Source organism: Stenella coeruleoalba (genome assembly GCF_951394435.1).
Source record: "Stenella coeruleoalba genome assembly, chromosome: 17".
Lineage (NCBI taxonomy): Eukaryota > Metazoa > Chordata > Mammalia > Artiodactyla > Delphinidae > Stenella > Stenella coeruleoalba.
In genome coordinates, this window is record NC_137163.1 from 76,240,464 (window position 1) to 76,260,897 (window position 20,434).

The 20,434-nt window shown below is 42.9% G+C and overlaps 2 protein-coding genes across 8 annotated transcripts in view; one reads left to right on the forward strand and one right to left on the reverse strand.

Annotated features, from left to right (window-relative positions):
- The window catches only part of TGS1 (trimethylguanosine synthase 1), a 37,463-nt gene extending 19,044 nt beyond the window's left edge, over nt 1–18,419 (reverse strand). The window contains exons 1-9 of the mRNA XM_079902389.1: nt 18,177–18,419; nt 13,433–13,497; nt 11,520–11,692; nt 10,360–11,170; nt 8,090–8,207; nt 7,229–7,315; nt 5,845–6,019; nt 3,792–4,098; nt 1,575–1,730 (exon numbers count right to left, since the gene is read on the reverse strand). Of these exons, the coding sequence (XP_079758515.1) occupies nt 1,575–1,730; nt 3,792–4,098; nt 5,845–6,019; nt 7,229–7,315; nt 8,090–8,207; nt 10,360–11,170; nt 11,520–11,692; nt 13,433–13,497; nt 18,177–18,280 (1,996 nt within the window). The 5' untranslated portion in view covers nt 18,281–18,419. The remainder of the gene's footprint in view (nt 1–1,574; nt 1,731–3,791; nt 4,099–5,844; nt 6,020–7,228; nt 7,316–8,089; nt 8,208–10,359; nt 11,171–11,519; nt 11,693–13,432; nt 13,498–18,176) is intronic.
- A 133-nt stretch (nt 18,420–18,552) lies between these two features.
- The window catches only part of TMEM68 (transmembrane protein 68), a 33,581-nt gene continuing 31,699 nt past the window's right edge, over nt 18,553–20,434 (forward strand). For 3 of the 7 annotated variants that reach the window (XM_079902373.1, XM_079902378.1, XM_079902379.1), the window contains exon 1: nt 18,559–19,217. The gene's annotated coding sequence lies outside the window, so the exon portion shown is untranslated. Of the gene's footprint in view, nt 19,218–20,434 lie in introns of all 7 variants that reach the window. The other 4 variants (XM_079902376.1, XM_079902374.1, XM_079902375.1 and 1 more) reach the window with 4 other exon arrangements.

Sequence of the window (20,434 nt, forward strand, 5' to 3'; positions counted from 1 at the left end):
GCCAAGCCAAACACAAACACAGCAAACATGATTATATACTAAATGCTTAAGAGAAAATACTCAGTTTCTCTTTTCAAAAAATTATGTATTATCTAGTTTGAAGGAAAAGGTCTAAGGATCTTGTTATAAAAGGGGCAGTATCATTCCCAGACCCAATTTCCACAGAAACAACCACCTCAATTCTTGCCTGATTCTTTTGCAATATCCCTCCAACAACTGAATGCAATTCTGATTTTTCTGTCTGAAGTATTAACAACTGACTACCTATCATGGAAAATGGAAAGTTAGCTATTTTAATTGACCAACTCCCCAAACGTCACCGAGGTTCCTAATTATTTAATTCCTGGAGGGGAAGCAGTGAACTGCATCTGTACGGGACACTTAGCAAAATCTGCACGTGTCTGAAGGGTCAGAAAAGCAAGGAAGTGACAGCAAGACTGCAGAGCTGCAGGCTCAGCAGAGCCTTCATCATTTTCAGAAATGAGGTCCCATGTCCGCTCCACAGAAAAAAAATGACACTGCCCTCCTTCTTTCCCAAGAGAAGGAATTTACGTTTTTCAGAAAGATATTTCTCTGAACAAAATGATGCACCGATTTTCCTGTTCCCTTTCTTCATCAAAACTTTAAATGGCTCCTCATTGCTGGAAGAATAAAAACATAAACTCCTTTTATAGAATTAAAAGCTTTTCTCCAGTCTTATTTCCCCAACAAACTCTTATGTACTCTTCCTGATACAAAACATTTTACCAGTAATTTTAAGAGGCTCAGAGAAACCCTGAAACTCCACACAGCTCAATACCTCCTGATTTGGACAGTTAATAAAGACCAATGTTTAGGTATAGCCCCAGCATGAAAGCAAGCCTCAGTTTGCGCAACTGAGTTTAAGTTAGCTCTTCAAGGTCATGGTAGGAAAACTTGAAAAAGAATTCAAATTTTCCAGTGTTAATTCATTTACTTACATCTTTCTGCACATCAGATGTTCTGTTTAATAATCTATCAATTGCTTTTGCTATCTATCCTAAGATGCAAAAAATACAGATTAAACCTGAGTCTGAAGTTTAAAAAACACATATGTACCCAAATTGAGAGACACTGTAGAAAATAACCGGCAGCTGCTCTCTGGAAAATGTCGAAGTCATGAAAGACAAAGCAGCTCAGGAACTATCCCAGATTAAGGGAAACTAAAGGAACATGAAGATAAATGTGATACCTGACCCTATACTGGAAGAAAAAGAATGCTATAAAGGACATGATTAGTATAATTGATGAAACTAGAGTACTGACTTGTTGATTATGATATTGTAACAATGTGAAATTTGTAACTTTATCACTGTGACATAAAAATATCACTGTTCTTAGAAAATACACACCAAAGTACTAAGGGGTAGGGGCAACTGGATCAGAAAACATACCTACATACATGCATACAGAGAATGACAAAGCAAATGTGGCAAAATGTTAAAAACAGCTCAATCTGAATAAAGGGGATATGAAAATTTCTTCCTATTCTTGCAACTTTTCTATAAGTTTGAAATTATTTCAAAATGAAGTTAAAAATTACATATACACCTTACCTCTGTCTAATTTAATCCCGTCGTCGAAGCGAGAGAAGAGCCTGTATCTCTGGGCCCAGTACTTGGCCAGCTCGGGCACAGCAGTGATCTCAGGAGGCAGACCAATCCCCTTTCTGTTCTTGCTTTTCTTCTTCTTCTTCTTCTTTTTATTTTCAGCTACAATAAAAAAATAGAAATAATACAGATGCTCACTATAGAAAGAGGAAGTCACAGGTGAATTTATCTAAAGTGTGGCCACGGCAGAGAGCTACGGTTTGGGACTGCACTCCAGCACACGTACGCAGCCACACGCCGGAGGGTGGAGGGCACCTGGAAACAGCACTGGCTTCAGGTTATAGCCTCCACTTGGCCACTTCTTGGCTCCTTGAGCTTGGAAAAGTAACCCAGGCTCTCTAAGTTCCAATTTTTAATTCCTCAAAAAGAATGAATGAATGGGTAGCATTTTAGCTACTTACTTCACAGGATTGTTAGGAGATGTGGAGAGGTACTATTATAGGTATAAAAGTTATTACGTAAGTGTTTCTTAGATAAAGTTGCTTTAGTGGGTGAATTATGGAAATTCAAGCATTTCCCTTCTTTAACACAAAAGCTCCCAAGGGCTGATTAAGCTCTAACTCTCAGACACATCAATCCTCTGAACTTAGCCATGACCTACAAGTCCTACAGCCTCTGAGAAATTGAAACAGGGGTCACTAGCTCCATTCAGTGGAAAAGGATCTCATTCATTCACGTTGACTTTTTCTTAGATAAATGATTTTTATTTGTTTGGTTATTTGGTTTCAGTTCTGAGCAGATTAGATGCAGCAACTTAGAAAGACAGGAGTGCTGTCATACCCAAGTAGGATGACAAGAATTGATGCTGACAAATAATAAACATTAAAGTAAACATTGAAACGGTCCTCAAACAAAGGACTGTGTCCTAATACGGTCATCTGATCAGTGCAAACAGCAAAAGGTGCCGTCAATAGCCAAGTGCAGTGAGTTCCTCAAGAGAGGAGACACTAAGATTTTGAGTCAAAAACTCATTATTGTGCAAGACCATCCCGTACAGAACTTAACATTAAGTAATCTAAAGTACGAAATGCCAGACTCCCCCAGATCGACCTAACCCATCTTCCAAGTACCCGAGATGGTGGTATCACCCCAGGTGAGAACACCAGCCTCGTGACAAGTGGTGCTTAGGGAGCTAGGGTAGGGTGGAAAAATGGGATTTAGAAATCACACAACTTGGTACCAAGTTCTAGCTTTGCCACTTACTGGCTGGGTGATGTCGGGCGAATTTTATTTTCTCTAAGCTTTACTTATTTATAGAACAGGGATGATTTCACCTATCTCAATGGGCTACTTTACAGATTAAAGGAGAATAAGGATTCTCATTTCAGAACTCTCCAAGTGCCACGTGAACATCAGTTGTACAACGGCAATAAAAATATTAAACTACCTTAAGTATGCTGTTTAGAAAGGCAAAGAAATATATAATACAAAGATCACAGGTTTACACACACACACGGGAAAAAAAAAATCAAGATTCAAATAAGGTATTTTGCTCAATACTAAATAAGAAAGCATCACAAGTATAATTGTTTCATTAGGGCCAGTCTGAAATAATTCATCAGTAAAAATGAATACTATGTCAAATGAAAATTTCTGCCTTATAAAAGCCATAACGTTCCACTGAGTGTAACTATTATAAAATAAATTCAAATACTACAAAAGGGCATAAAGTGAAAATGCTACACTGTTCTTCATTCATCATAGCCAACTACTGTAAATACTTTTTTATGTCAATGTACCATCTAAAAAACAAACATCACTACCAACCACCATCACCACAAAAAAACAACAAGAACAAAACAATCATCCAAAAGAAAATCAGGGCAATACTAGATTTCAACAGGAATCAAAGGGACTGGCACCTTTAGCCCAGGGAACAGAGTGGTGGCGGCAGAGACCAGTCTTAATGGCACAGACGGAGGTGCTCAAACAGCTCCCCCTACTCTTTGGTCTTTTCTTTTATCATGCTTGCTCAGCCAAGGATGCTCTGGGTGCGAAACCACGGCTATCAGCACATTTACACTAAATACGCCTTCCTTCAACTTACGAATAAACAGCAGTGAATCCTTAGGTATACATGATTCGTAAGTGATAACGAGGGAAAAACATACTTAAAACAAGGAATTGAAGTCCGTTAGCGAGCGGGAGCACATCTAGCCTCACCTTCGGCTTCTTCCTGAAGACGGTCTGGTGCAGCCTGGGCGGGGCAGTCCCCCTCATCTGGCACTGCTGCTGCTGTGCTGTCCCTGTCAGTTTTCTCTGTTCCCACTTCCCCAGCTGGAGACATGGCACGACGCTTTCCGGGTTCCGGCTCACTCGTCTCCGGTGGGTCATCCCCTTTTCCAACAGACACTTCTTGTTCCTCTGAACCACTGCTTGTGCACGTATCTTGCACATTGTTATGAGAAACTGCCTCCTGCGATGCTTCGTCGTCCATTGGTTCATTAACCCATTTTAGGAATTTTTCTACCTGAAATTTTAAGATGTTACAAGCATGAATTAATTCGCAATTACACAGAATATTTCCACCTGCTTTACCATTTGTGACTTGACAAGCTGTGTCACAGTATTAGCTCTGATAAGTACACTGTATCACACAAGCTAATGTGAGTAAGTAATTCCAACCTAATTACACTTTGCTGTCTGGATGTACCATGACCTTATTAAAGAGCTCTTTAAAAGGAAAAAAAACACATCAGCTTAAACACAAGGCTATGACCTTCCTGTTAGCAATTAACACTAAGAGGGTAAAGCTCTACTGTGCCAGTAGCTTTCCATTAAGTCTTCTAGCGATATAAGCGTAATATACATTACCATTACAAATGTACTTACCTGTTGTTGAGCCATTGCCTTTAGCTTTTCAAATTATACAGAATTTTCTGTAATGGCCCCAGCTACACAACCTATGTTGAATGGTACTCAGCATCGACGATGAACTTACAAAGATTTAGTGCCAATCTGTAAAAGCAGTGCTACCTTGAAAAGAATGCGAGCTGCCTTCTAGTGAAGCGGTAGAGCCAGTAAAATGATGCCAAGAACTAAGTTTCTTCTCTGAAATGTCAACAAGGCTCAAGGTCAGATGATACATACTTCCTTGCAACCTTCTGTGACAAGAATATGCTTCCTAATAGATCTTCATGACCTTCCTAAGAGTCAGGAAGTGAGAACAAGAGTACCAGAAGATGGACATGGACCACGGCTCAGAATCTTCCTTTGAGGGGACTGTGCCTGTGTATCAATGGGACGCCTAAGAACACAACAGTCACTTTAACTTTCTTCCTCGGCAATTACGCGGCAGTTACGCTTCTGCTCTTCAGCTACAGATGAATGTATGGGAATTATCACATCCAGCACATTATAAAAAGGCCCGTCGGACTGACTGAACTGATATTGGGAAATTTGTTCCAGATATAACCAGGGCCACTAAAATATTAAAATATGACCAGTAACCAACCAATCTGAAATATAATAAAAATAAGACCAGCTATAAATTTGTAGCATGTTTTGGAAAAACGGTGACGTTAAGGAAGGATAACGTACGCTAAGGGTAAAACAAAGTCATCACGGGGACCTGAGACTTTGTTCCATTGCTCTATAGAGCTGCTGGAGAGGTGACAGATAGAAAATTCTGCTCACTGGATGGGGCTGTTTTCCTATAATGAAGAAGGATCACTCATCAAACCGAACAAAAGTAATTCGAATTACTTTTGTTTTCCAGGTACACAGAAGGCAGGTACAACGAAGTCTAAGAGAGGGGATATAAATACCCCAGTTAACAATGTGAATCACTAAACTAGCCTTGAGGCTCGTGCCATTTGGATGAACTCGATAGTGCAAAGTCTGATCGATCAACTCTAGAAGACCTCAAGATTACGCCTTTCAATAAACGCTGCATCAGAAATTGGACTTCCAGGATCCCCCTTAGCCTGAAACAGATGAGCTGTTACTACACACAAGGCGATTCTACCTATTCATTGTTCCATACACTACTCCTATGTAGCTTTCAAAACATCCCCCTCTCATATCAGCCCCAATTACCCTTTTTTCAAATTTAGTTCACACAGGATAAGCCTTTAGGAAGCAAATGGAAAAGAATTTTAGGTACCTTTATATCTGGGTAGAAACAGGGTTCCTGTTTGCAAACAGAAACTTGAAGGAGTCAAAGGTCACAAAAATGAGCCTCGATTTGTAAGTATAAAGCAAAGCTTATACACACCTTACTCAGAGTTTTGCTTTTCTTGAGAAGAGTTTTTCCTGGCTCCTCAGTGAAGAAGATGTGTTTGTGTTTCATATCGATCTGTCTTCTCATGTCCAAGTACTTTGCCTTGTACTTCACATTCCTGTGCAGATACCTGACCCTCCGGTGACTGACATTTGAAATTCCACCATATCTGTGACCAAAGCAAAAGAAGTGGACTCAAACCTCAGGGTCTAAGAATCTGCTTCCTCATATGAAAGGAGAAGAAAACTAACAGTTTTCACTATTTTCCTATTAGCAGCCACTATTTTAATTTCATTTTTTTAAATTATGGAAATTACGAAATAAAGTGAAAAATGCAGAGGACTTTTTAAGGTCTAGCTTGTATGTTAAGTCCCAAGTAAATGTGAAACACCAAAGGTGGGAATATCAACATATCTTACAGATAACAGAAAGGAGAAATTACATTATAAAATGTAATAAAAAAACCCAGCAGGAAACTATAACCCCAATGCATGCTGGGGAAATATAATTTTTTCTCACAGTGAGGTGATGCCAAAGCTCTTTTAACACGTATCTGGATATGTTCAAATTGTCTTAAAAGCGGCCACTAGATTCTTAAATCAATATGAACTAACCTAAGAAGCAAACCCCCCATTACTAAAATAATTAGAGAACCTGCTGATCTAACCATCTGAATTTTTCCAGTCCTAAAAGATATATGTCTGCTATGAAGCCTTCGCTGACTCTATTAAGCCTCACTAATTGCCTCTCTTACGGACTATTAGGGACCAACAGTGTAATATATAATTTAGCACTTATAAACAAACTCTGAACAGTTTGGTTTTAAATGTCAGTTGTTATCTTCTACCTATATTATAAACTTCTTTATAAAAAGTGTATCTTATCCTTCTCTTTTAAGTGAAATTGGGTGCTCTAAAATAGAAGAATAGTTAAATCCCAGGTAACAGAATAAATCTCTATGAGTATATACCAGCAAGAGCTACCTAAGTAATTTCTCAATAAAATTACATGTGGGTAGAAATAAATTCTGCCAGGGATTTAAATGTGGCAGTTATCAGGAAAACCCTTTATATTATTAACTTTTATGAACTCTAGCCTTAAATGACTATATGGCTGAAGTACACAGAAACGATTACAATTTTGTAGAATAAAAACATCAGATTGCTATGAAGTGCAACTGAGCTAATACATGTGAATATATCAAATGTACAGTGATAGCGCTACAATTCTTACTAGCAAGAGAGGTTAGTGTTTTAATTGTAACACCTCAAATGTTATGAAATACATCACCATTATTCGCTATCTGAATATCAGAGAGCTTTAGGATAGCTGAAGTGGTTAAGATTTCTGGACGACAACGGCATTTATGGAAAATTACTTTTGTCCTGAGCCGTGCTTGAATCCTAGAAGGGAACCGTCGACATCAAAGTCTGAATCTGGGTTTTCATCGATGTCCAGTTCATGGCTAAACAAATAAACAAAGCCAACAGCGATAAGGCATTATCTCCAGAGCCCAGCAGTTCAGGCAAGTATTAAAAGGTACATACAGTCAACCCATGCAAACTTTCCCACCACAACAATCAACCACAGGTCACAACCCAGGAAGACAGGAAGAAGAGTACTTGAATCAGGATTTTGCAAATGAGACAGATTCCCTAGCAGTGTCCGGGACACAGCAATAAGCGCTCAAATCTTAAACCACGTCAAGTAGTATCTCTATTCCTGAACAAATATAAATTTCCCCATTTTCTTTCGGGAAAACACCAGTTAACCTGCAGCCTTAACTAATCTCCTAGGTGATATCTCTAGAGGTTTTCCTTAAAAACAAACAAGGAAACATTTGAGAAGTATCAACCCAACCAAGAAAATTACAAAAGAGAAAATATTGTTAAGAAGGTTGTGATATAAGTAACTCAGTAATCCCCATCTTTGGGGGATACCTTCTAGTGATCCCTACTACCTGGGCAACAGCAACAAATGCAAACGATGAGAAATAACTCTTGCAAATTACGTTAAGCTCACTGAACGTTTATGGAGGACCCACAAGAACGTACAAGGGCCCAAGAATATCAGTGCACACAGAGCCTCTGCCTCTAGGGACTAGTAGGAACCAGAGGCGTTAACAAGCAACATATACCGTTTGGAAGGCACATGGCAGAGGCCCGCTTTTATGTACTAAGCTACTGAGCCTCTAACGCTTGCTGACACGTTCTGCACAGAGACGCAGTGTGAGACTTGCCTCCGCTTGAGGTTGCTTGGCTTCTGCTCAGGCGGATCTTCGCCACTCTCATCTCCATCAGTGCCGATGAGGCGTGGGCTGTCTTTGACTGTGTTTGCTCCTGATGACTCTTGTGAATCTAAAGAGGCAGAGGCACTGCAGTTGATTTCCGCCCTTGGTTTGACAACGCTGGTCATTTGCAAAGGAATCAAAGTACGCCGGGGCCTCTCCTGCAATGAACTGATGCTAGACCACATCTATCTATTCCACGCATCCACGTGCAGAGTGTGCAGCTCGGTCTATTCAGGTCTAAAAGTTTCCATGACCTAACTACTTAGAAAGTGGACTACAGGGAATTCCCCGGTGGTCTAGTGGTTAAGACTCGGAGCTTTCATGCCTTCACTGCTGTGGTCCGGGTTCAATCCCTGGTTGGGGAATTAAGATCCCTCAAGCATTGAGGTGTGGCAAAAAAAAAAAAAAAAAAAAAGTGAACGATAAAACTACTTTTTCCTCACAGCTGTCTAAATCTGTACAAATTAATCCACAAAGTTACCTCTGTGATAGCTGTTAGCTACCACATTTTGATGGGATTCTAATCTAAATGACTCTAAAAATGGCATGATCACATTTGATTAAAAATAACTTCTCTTTATTAAGAAGCAAATACATCTAACTGCCTCTAATATAGCTCTTAAAGTAATAATGGAAGTAACAGAAAGACAAACACCACCATTTACAAAGAGTGATTATAACCTGCGGTGGCTCCGCTGAGGCACGTGTCTGTGTTCTGTATTCCTTCGGACTGGAGCCAGGTGGCTGGGTGGGACCAGAAGTGGAGAGGGGTCTACCCTGGAGACAGCGGGAGCTCTAATGTGCAAGGACAGGCTATTTCAGGAGACCCCAGCCGCAAACAGTGGAACACGTACGTATGGGGAGATGCAGTGTATGCCTTACGTTTTGGTCTCAAGGAGGATCCAAAACAAATGAAAGCCTGGAATTCTCAAATTGATCCCGAGGGCGGTCACATTGGAGCCAACTGCAGAAACGTCTAATTACACACCTCACTACGGGAACACGCAACGGGAGCAGTCTATACACACGCCTGAGAAAACAGGCAACACGAAGGCAGAGACTGTGAGGTTTACTGTGTCTAACAAAGGAAGCTAAGGGACGTGATCAACAGGAGGGACAGGAAGCACTTACTGACCAACATACGCACTCCAAGGTTTCTGGTCAAAATAAGAACAGGACTTATCAAAAGACTAACATAAAATACCCACATTAAAAAAGGATGAAAATAACAGCAAAATAGAAAGGAATGAGAACGCCATACTGAAGTAAGTTCCATCGTAAGAGGACAGAGAAGCTCATTAGTAACTCTCTAAAGGACACTGTAGGATGAAGTAAGGTCAGTGACCTGAGAGGAGCAAAGCAAACCCACTTGTTAAGTAAAAAGCCGAAACCTTTTGCTTTATATATATGAATGAGGCTGAGAAGAAAGTTGCTATGAACCAGACTTTTCCAGCACCAAACATCAAGGATGCCAAGACAACAAGTCAGTGGGCTTCAGGAGTTCAGGTTATAAAAACGTCCTCCTCTCCCACTTTTCTGCTGCACCAGTTGATGGTCCCCTTCTCCCCACAAAAGCCTTCTTATCTGCCTACTCTAGCTTCTCCTAGCACACCTCTCACTGGCTTTCTTTAGTCCCGACAGTGGCACCAGTCTGCTCAACAATTATTTCTTAATCACTCAGGCAGGAGTCAACCAAGTTCCTTATCCTGGATATTTGATGAGAATCCTGAAATCAATCCGTTCAGTTACAAAATAATCTTATGCCCTGTTGAGACTCTCTATAGAGCAAGACTTCACTTGTCCCGAACGAATTCCAGACACAACCCCCATTCAGATTTGCCTAACGGCACATGTACGCTCACAGCTACTCTTTAGCACGTCTCCTATAAACTTAGTTGCTCCAGAGAAACTTGGACATTCCAAGCTCACTCTAAAACTAGATTTCTTAATGGATTTCCAAGTTGTAATTCACTGGCCACCAAGGTGCAAGAGGAACGAGTGATACTTTTGAGAACCCTATGCAAATGTTCTTTTTATTTACATAAAAGGATAATAACTTGTGACATAAAAGTAAGATGGATTAGATCATTTCACTATCACACCATAAAATGTAGCTGGCATTATTTAACTCTACCATAAAGGATTAGTGTTAGCTCTTTTGCTAAATAGACTAATTTTGGTAACCATTACTCAGCAGGATAAATCTTGGCCAATCTTACCCTGAGCTGGTTGGCTTGTGCTTCTGTTCCCAGACAAGCCGCTTTCCTTGGTTCCTCCATTACATGGTTCACTTTGGCCCGAAGCAGGGCATTCTCTTCTGCTGTTCACTGCACGCTGACGTCCGTCACAACTCACAGAGGGATCTGATCGGCTCTGTTCTACTTCCTCTGAATTCAGGCTTATATTACTAAGTCCATCAAGAATTTCATTATGATCTTTATCACCTGAACTAGAGCTTTCGCTACCCACTGATGAAGATGCAGAAGAAAGTTCATCTGCTTTCGTGCGATTTTCGTCTTTCTTGTTGTCAACTTCTGTTTTAGACCCACAAGTATCTGTATCACAGCTTTGTGAAGCTTCAAAAGTCCAACCCTGAGCTTCCCAATACTGAAACTGTTCCAAATAATACCAGTACAGCTGGCTATAATGCTGCTCCCATTCTGCCTTTGTATTAGGGACGTTCCAGGGCTCTGAGCACGGCGTCTGACCTGCATGCTTTTCTTGCCAGCTTTGCCACAGCAGTTCCCCCCCGTATTCCTTCCAGTACTTCTCCCAGAGCTCTGTAACTTCCAGCTTTGGAGGTAACGTATTTTCAGCAGGAAGATTCTCACCGTCAATGTCTTTTTTGGTTTGAAGTTCATACCTTCTGGTGTTCTCATTCTCAGATGAAGATGGATCATCTGAGGCCAAAATGTCACCTTCCTCACATTCTCGTCTCCAAGATTCTCTCTTAATTTCATCCAAGTACTTCTTCTGATGCTTTTTCTTTTTCTTTTTTCTTTTAACTTTGTTTCTAGTATTCATAGATGCCTACAAAGGTCAATAACTTGAATATAAATTACACTTCAGAAACTATAAGAGGTAGAATCTAAATCTATTTTGACATTAAATTAAACAGAATACCCTCAACCCCCCAACCTGGGTTTCAGTTACACCAACAAGTGAATCTTACTATCTACGTTTCCAAGAGGAGGAACAACCACACATGGGACATATCACAACTTGCAGTTTTCGTTAACTTATAAATATGTACGTACATTTAAGAAGAGGTGAAGTGCCCTGATTCATGAATGCATTAGATTTGGGATAAAAAGATTCCACGTGATATTTTACGAAGAAAACTAAGAAACAGAAACAAGCAAAGTAAACTAATACTCACCTCAAAATTCTTATGTGCAGACACACTACCAAACTGAAGTGGCAGTCCCATGCTTCTCATGAGTTCAGCCTCAGAATCAAGTTCACTTTCATCTGGGCCTACGTCTTTGCTGTCACAGGACTCTGCAGCGCCCTGGGAACGACCGCCCTCTTCCTCTTCTGCAGCTTGCTCTCCTACACACAGCACTGTTACTTTAGCTTAGTTTCAGAGAAAATTTAGATGCAGCTTTCATCACCCTCATCTTAATGAAAAGGAACCTGAGACCCAAAGTTATTACATGACTTGCACGAAGTAAAGGTGTGTCAATGTGAGTTTTTAAGGGGAAGAAAAATAAAAGGAAAAACAAAGGAACTGATGGGAATATGGACTTGTGAGAAAACAGCCAACTAAGAACCAAGAACAAGCCCTAGTCTGGCTCTGCTGGCCGCTGTCCACCCACTGCTCCCTCAGCTCCCTCCGCGGAGCACCTCCTCTCGCTGGGTACTGGGCACAGTACTGAGGACACACGAGGGAACACAGCAGGGCAGCCCCGGGGAAAATGTCTACATTTCCGCATTCCCCATCTGCAGCACTGCTGCACTCGATCAGTGGATTTAAAATGATGACCCGTGGAGTTATTTTAGGAGCTATTAACACGGGAGATGAGAGGTAGGTCTTCAGGCCCTCCACAGGTACTTCAGTCATGACTGGATTTACACCCTGGGACTCTGTGGGGAAGTTCATTTAATGAAAACGTTCTGCTGTTAAAAGTCTCAAATCCACTGAACTGGAAGATCCTTTCAAGCTCTCTGATTGTAGGTCTTAGAGAAAACCTGCTTTATCATAACAAAACAAGTTTTACTTTATCCTAATGTGGTATCTAAAAGTAGATCATACCACTAATTGGCCAAATGCCATCCAAATGCTCTATTTTAAAATGGGAGACGAACACTTTATATATTAGCATACTCAACTAGGGCTGAGCTGCACTCCAGCTACATGATCTTAGGCAACAGAACAGGGAATCTTCCCACTGCAAAGATGGAGACTGAGAAAAAGAGATCTTAAGTGCACAAATTCTATTAAAAGAAAGAGGGGAAAAAGACACCTATCTAAATAATGAAGGCGATTCCACTGAATGAACTTGGGAAAGCTCAGCAGAGAGCAGAGCAGGGAATATGAATCGGCTCACCTTGGTGCCCCTCTCGTGGTGTGCATGTGTTCCTATGTTAGGTGGGGCCCCAGGGTCTAGAGAAATCTTATTTGTACAATGTAACACTGAAATGCAACCAAACGTTTCATCCAGTGTGTAAGTGAAGACGTAGAGATTTGCTCCACCATTGTGAGAGGCGGGGGTCTTCGAGGGTAACATGACACGGTACTTGTGCTGATTTTAGCCTACACCTCGGGCCGCAGTTTTCCCCGTGTCTGGAGAAACATGAAAGATCTGCGTGGAAAGGACAAATGGGGCCCGGAGAGGGAAGTCTGACAGAGACCAAGATGGTTTTCAGGTAACTAGGTGAGGCTCAAAGCATAGAACAAATTCTGTTTGTTATTTGGGAAAGTTAATCCAGATTGTGGCCTCTTTACTTCAGCCAAAAGGCTGTGGCCGTTCACTTGGAGTCTATCCTGAATGGTTTATATATAAAACTGTTGAGGTATTTAAGCGAGGAGGCCGTTAGCGCGGGGTGGCTCTGATACCTCGGTGGCCTCCCTGAACAAGCCAAAACCTAAGCCAGGGCCAGGGAACTCCGACCTGAGGAAACGGGGCTTAACCGCCACACACAAGCAGCCCAGAAAGCTCTCCCAAGTAAGGCAGCTGCACAAACTACGGCCAGGCAAGTGATTTCCTTGCTTTGCTCCCGCCTCTCCTCTGTACAGTACCATGGTTAGTTTTAGCAAAAAAAGGGCTATGTAGCTTCATACTGTATTACCTGAACTGTTGCCATCGTCTTTAACGTAGTAGCCTTTTAATCCCAAATTGCACAATTTCCGATCTCTGTGAAGCAAATTAAACAGTCAATATTGAAAAAAATTAAACTATAAACTTAGTGAAAAAACAAGCTTAAGGCAGCATAGATTAATAAAAAGGTTAAAAAACAGAAAAGCTATCTGCTAATACATTCTTCTTATCTGTAATATAGAGGTAATGATACATACCTCACAGGGTTCTAATAAGGACTGACCGCACACATAAAGCATTGGGTATATATCACATGCAAAGCACGCAATAACGATAACTACTAGTTTATTAAAATTAAGTGGCAGTTCTGGATACTGGGGAAAGAATCTGATCCTCCTTGTGATATACAAACAGTGAAATATTCTCTCAATTTGCTGTAGAAAGTGAGCATAAACGTGAAAAGATTTATCTTACACCTTTAGACACGCAGACCCTAGTCCATTTGCAAATAGGCCAAATTATCCACTGCCTAGTAGATAAGATATTCATGGTCTGAGCTAAGGTTGTTTTGGGGACTAACATAAAATTAAGTTCTTATTTTATTAAACCGAAACATAAAGCGAAATGAAACAATTCAGTCTCAGAGTTTTAAAAAGTGAATAGTTGAACTTTTCTTTACGTATCTACTTCTAAATTTTTTCTTTACTAAGATAAGAATTTCATAAGCAAAATAAACCTAACAGAACACTTAAAATAAAGGGAAGGGGGGGAATTTTGCTATTATCTTCCTACCGGTAAGTTAAGCTGTAATAAACTCCACCATAACTGCCATAACAAGGCCATCTGCAGGTAATAGCTACTACCGCTCTTCTAACGGGAGCAACAACAAATTCAACAAAACAAAATTCTTGTGTCCTTGATATATCTCATATCCCCCATTTATTTATCTTTTGACACTTTATAAAACGTAACATAGGTGGTGACTTAGCAGGACAGTGAACGGGGGAGGGGATGAAGTGCAGATGTGCTCTGGCAGCATGCCCACGGACCCCCAGCAACTTGAAGCCTGGGGCGCGGGGGCAGCCACAGAAGGGCATCGACGGTGTGCCCGCTAGTGCCCAAGGGTATGGGCATGAAGGTGTCAGATGGAGAAGAGGGTCAATATGGTTGCAAGACTGGTTACACCGAGCAAATAAGTAAATGCACTGAGGATAACGACAGCCAAGATGCTCCAACACACACCTTTGTGTATGTATGTGAAGTGCGCTTGTAGCCTGCCTAGCTGTGTCTGCCCAGGGTGGAGAAGCACTGAGCACCCAGCAGCAATGAGCACAACGATGACCCAAGTCTTAGTTTCTAAACACTGCTCTCCACTCAAAGGGACCAGGGCACCTTGGAGAAATGGCACGTCCATGCTGGAGCGCAGGCTGTAAAATTATATTATTGTGCCGGAAGGTTAGGAAGGGCTCAAAGAATACCAGGGACCCATCGAAAGGATTCAGGAGTCAGTTCAAGGGGCTCCCACCAGCCATCTGAGACGAAAGGAACACCAAAATAAATGATGATAGTAACAATATATCCATTAATAAATTAACAGTCCAGAGTCCATGTTAATAGAAATAGGGGAGTGAACAAACAACGGGGACAGAAGGGAAAGTGCTCCACAGAGAACGCTAACTGACAAACGTAGGAGTGACGGACACACTGAACTGCTCTTTGGGAACCTCCGAGGTAGCTGGCTCAGACAGGAACCGGGCTACTCTTCGTTGCAGTGCGTGGGCTTCTCATTGCGGTGGCTTCTCTTGTTGCGGAGCACGGGCTCTAGGCGCGCGGGCTTCATGAGTTGTGGCTCACGGGCTCTAGAGCGCAGGCTCAGTAGTTGTGGCACACGGGCTTAGCTGCTCCGCGGCATGTGGGATCTTCCCGGACCAGGGCTCGAACCCGTGTCCCCTGCATTGGCAGGCGGACTCTCAACCACTGCGCCCCCAGGGAAGTCCTGTAATGGTTATTATTTATTTTTTTCTTTTTTGCGGTACGCGGGCCTCTCACTGTTGTGGCCTCTCCTGTTGCGGAGCATAGGCTCCGGACGCGCAGGCTCAGCGGCCATGGCTCATGGGCCCAGCCGCTCCACGGCATGTGGGATCTTCCCGGACCGGGGCACGAACCTGTGTCCCCTGCATCGGCAGGCGGACTCCCAACCACTGCGCCACCAGGGAAGCCCTGTAATGGTTATTTTTAACAGCCCTATAACACTGTAATTATATGTCCACTTCATATAGACAGTGTATAGAAAATTAAGTGTGTAGATGAGACAGAATTATTACTCCAATTATTGAACTCATAAGGCAGTATGTTAATGTAATGTCCTCAGAAAATAAAAATTAGTTACAATATTATGTTCTGTTTCCTGCCTTTGAGGGGAGGTATGAAAATAATCTCTTAATTACTGAGCAGTTATTTGGCACCTATGCTAAAGCTCACTTTCTGTTTTCTGCTACATGGTACTGAACTTTCAGTTTAATAATCTATTTGAAGTTGGCCAACAATCAAATGTATTGTTCTTAGAGTTTGGAAACAGACTTTTTCCCTACCTAGAAAATCAGGGTTATACTCACGAGTCTCTGAGCTTCCAGCATGTCTCCCACTCCCAAGGACTTTTCAGTGACTACTGGTGACAATTCTACGACTGTATCTCCAAGATCTTTTTGTTCTAAAGGGTTATACTTTGAGCAGTAACTGATCTAAAGGAAAAGACCAAGCCATTCTTTTCTCTTTATCTATTTTGAACTTAGAAGGTAGTTTAAAAAAGTGAAGTAGAGCTTCCAAGTTTTAAGAAAGGTATGAAATTATCTGTGATGAAAAGAATGCACATTTTAGCTCAAAAAGACTAAATGCAACGTAACTGGTGATTTATATGGTAATTGAATTATTTTTGTTGTTGTTTTTGGCTGCGCGATCTTAGTTCCCCGACCAGTGACTGAACCCAGCGCCGGCAGGGAAAGTGCTGAGTCTGAGTTCCACTGGACTGTCAGGGAACTCCCGATTGTGTTTTAAATAAAGCAGCTTTAATTGAAATCCAGTTGCATATGGTTTTCTACAGGTAAGGTACTTGTTTCTCAACTTTTTATAACTTATATTCCCTCCCGTTTTCCTTTTTGGGAAGGAGACTTCATGAAGACGGCACCAAGACTCAAATGGGCTGCAGGCTAAGAACTAAGGATGTGCCTTGGCTGGTATGTACACAAGATTCGTTCTAGGCCCGCACATCACTGCTACTAGAGGCATCTTCAGAGATGCAAATCTGAACTTGTCCTCTACAAAGTCCTGCATGTCTAGACCCTGCGTATCTCACCAACCCTGTCTTCTATTTTTCTTTCCCAGTCATTTTGTTTCCCTTTCACAGGCTTTCTTTTGCTCCCTTGAGGCTTTTTACAGAGTTCTGCTTGGATGGGAATGCTTCCGCCCACTCAAACATATCCCGGTTTATTTCCACTCACCTTTTGGGCCACTTTTCAAATGCTACTTTCTCTAAGAAATCTCTGTGATCCATGGCAAAAGGTTGGGTTTTTGCTATAAGAGCACCTGGCACTTCTCTCCCATCTTGTACTTACAACTATAATTAACCAAATAATTACGTACCTGGCTGTCTTAATATTGATCACCTTTGCTAGAAAGTAAACTAAGGATGTAGGGATGGGCTGTGCCAGATACCCCAGTGCTAACCAGTACCTACCATGACGGAGCACAAAGAAAATTCGCTGAATGAACACACGCCTGCATGAATACAGAGACGACAGTATGTCGCTTTGTTTTTTGGCTGAGCCCCGTGTCTTGCGAGATCTTAGTTCCCTGACCGGGGATCGAACCCCCTGCAGTGGAAGCGCAGAGTCCTAACTCCTGGACGGCCAGGGAAGTCCCCAAACGACAATATTTTTTCATTAAATTTAATACAGCGCTTAATTTTTTTTCCGGATTAATTTGCCGATTACTCCACAAAAACACATGGCGAATAGTAAGAATTCCTTCCAACTTAAATTCTGTCTTAATTCTATAATTCTAAATAAACTATGTTAAAAGTACCACATAAAATTCAGTTCCACAAGTTGGATCTAACAATAAGCCAGTGAGAGGATTAGGGTAGATATACCCGTTTCAGAGATTAAAAAAAAAAAAGGATTAAGTGGCGGAACTCACACACCTAATATATGTATATATATTTTTTAAGAAATCCCTAAAATCCAATTCTTGAGTCAGTGCTTTCCTACCCACTAACTGTCTGCCACGCAGCGCAATTTGTGGCCGAAACAAGTATTTTCCAAAAATAAGCACGGCTCAAAAACTGATGTGATTATAGTTAAATCTTTTCTCCCGGGTAATGAGAAGTTCTATTTATGTGCATTTGTGCTTTAATAAACCTTAAGGTTTAAAAAAAGATGTTAACTAGAAACGTTACTCATCTTCAAACCTCCGCCCTGTGCTATCACATCCCAGATCGCTTTCATTTCACTTCCCCGCAGCTTGTGACCGTCCCCTCAGTTGACGAGTGTAAAATGACAAACACGGGCCACCACATTCTCTCCTAACAGCCCGCAGAGCAGACTTACTCCATCACTTCAGGGCCGTGGGCGAGCACGCCGTAAAACCCGAGGACGGTTCTTCCTTTCTCTCAGGCACCACTGTACCCGACGGTCGGACACTCTGGCCCCGATCCCGGGGATCAATCGCCACCCCAACCCCTACAGGTCAGGAAACCGAGAGGCCCGCGTGCGACTTACTCCACAAACGCCCTGGAGCAGAGGCAGAGGATGCAGGAGTCCTCCCGCAGGTCTTCAAGGAAGAGACACATCTCCGCCACGGAGCTCCACTTCTCGCAGTACATCGTAGCGCCTCAGAGGAGGCGGCCACGCGGCAGATTGCGCGGGAAGGCCTCCCGGCCGCTGTTCGGCTGCTGGGGACCGAGGGCAGGACTGGAGGCGCGCCCGGCTGCAGAGGAGGGACGGACCCACGAGCACCCCACTCCGGAGCACGAGAGAAGCCGCAGACGGAAGTGGATCCGGGGGTGGGGACACAGGAAGGGACGGGGCGACGGGCGGTGTCACATTCAACGCTGCTCGGGGTGCAGCCGGCGCTTGGCTTTTTCCTTCCGGGTCTCTCGGGGAGAACGGCTGTTCGAGTGCCTCTGCTTCCCCGAGTGAGCCACCGAGGAGCTCCCGCCGCTGCTGCAGGGTGAGGGCGAGCCGAGCCTCCTCTGCTTGCTGCCCGAGGTGCGTCGTCCCCGCCTGGGCCTCCCCGCGCTCCTCGGCGCCCTGCCAGCCTCGGGGGCCGGGGCGCCGCGGCCGCGCGGAGTCCCCGGCCTCCCGCAGGACTCGGGCTTCGGCTCCCCAGAGTGGCCGGGAGGGAAGGCCCTGCCTGGGTCACAGCGAGCCCATTCACTTCGGCCCGCATCTCCCCTCGAGCCCCAAACACTGCAGTTCGGCGGGTGCGGCCTCCACTTGGGTCGGGGCCAGGTGCCTTCCCCCCTCCCTGCAGATCCCTGGGCTTCCCGGGGCCGCTCTGATAGGGAGGCGAATGGAGCCCACTGTGTGAAGCCGAAGGTGGTCGTGGGGAGGGGGTCGCGTCCACACCCTTCAGTCCCGGCGGGGGTCCTGGTCGATGCCCCTTTATACCGCCTGTGTGACCCGGGCGGGCCACGGAACCCTCCTGGGCCTCGCTGTGAGCATCTGTAAATAGGGATGATTCGTAGGACCTGCTTCCTCGGACTGCTGGAAGGACCGAAGTGGGTATCCAACCTCTCACCTGTGCTGGTCATAGTCCGGGTAGGTCCATACTCTGGAGGCGCCTGGCACTGTTTCGGTCTCCGGAGTCTGCAGCCTGTGAAACAGGGCTCAGCCCTCCAGCTGCTGATGATATACGAAGGATACATGTGCACAAACCAGGATGTCGAAAACGGGAGCAGCGCTGCTGGATTTGAAAACAGCAATCAGTGTTTGGTGCGTGGCATTGGTTGAGATCGCCCAGGCAGTTTCCTCTTGAAGCACGTTCAAACTTGAAGGTTGTCGGGGCACTTAGGACTTTGCTTGTGCGATGGATGCTGGAGTTGGTTTGGCATTCCTTTAGAATATGTAAGAGCTAAGATAAAATCCAGACGTTTAGAATGGCCCCTAATATTTTGGCCGCATTTACTGGTGAGTGGAAGTAGAAGGTTCATGTTCAAATGAAATGTTTATTCCCGCATCCTTGCTGCTGCCTTACTCATGTTAGTGACTCAGAAAGATAAGACTGCTGCACAGTTACACCAGTATGGTTGTGTTAACATTTGGGGATGAGGATAGTTAAGAAAATAAGGGTGGAACAATAATTATGAAACAGAGTGGAAGATTCTAGCTAGGAGTCGAAGGACATTCTAGGATTGAAAAAAAAAAAAAACAACAACATAAAAAACCACCTTGAAAGGTAATTCATCTCAGAACCTAGAGTTCGAAGCTTGAAATCCAAAAGATATTGCTTTAGAGATAAAATGGTTGAGTTTGCCAGATATCATAACTGAAATATTAAACTTCATTTTCATTGATGGTTTGAAGTAGAGTGTACTCACTAAAACGGAGTACAAAAGCCCTGTTGAACCATTATTAAATCTGCACAAAGGAAAATGGAAAATTAATTTGGATTTCAGTGAGTATTTCTTGTAATTGGCATTTCAGCACATCCTCAATGTGGCTCACATACTAAAAGTAAGAAATGAATCTGCTGCCATACATGGTGCTAAAAGTACCAGTAATGGTTAAAAAAAAAAAAAGGAATAGATTTATTTCCTTAAGTTTTTGTAGAAAACAAAACAAAAAAATCCTGTTTTATTAGTTTTTGAAATATTCTGATTTTAAACATCTATAAAGTTAGTTATTGTAAATGTTCCTTGCCATCAATGTCAACATGCTGATATTTCAGCTTGTCAACTTTTTCTTACAAGTTACGTGAATTCCAGATGGGAAAATATGTGATGCATAGGACTGTTTCACTGGAGATTTTTTGGGGG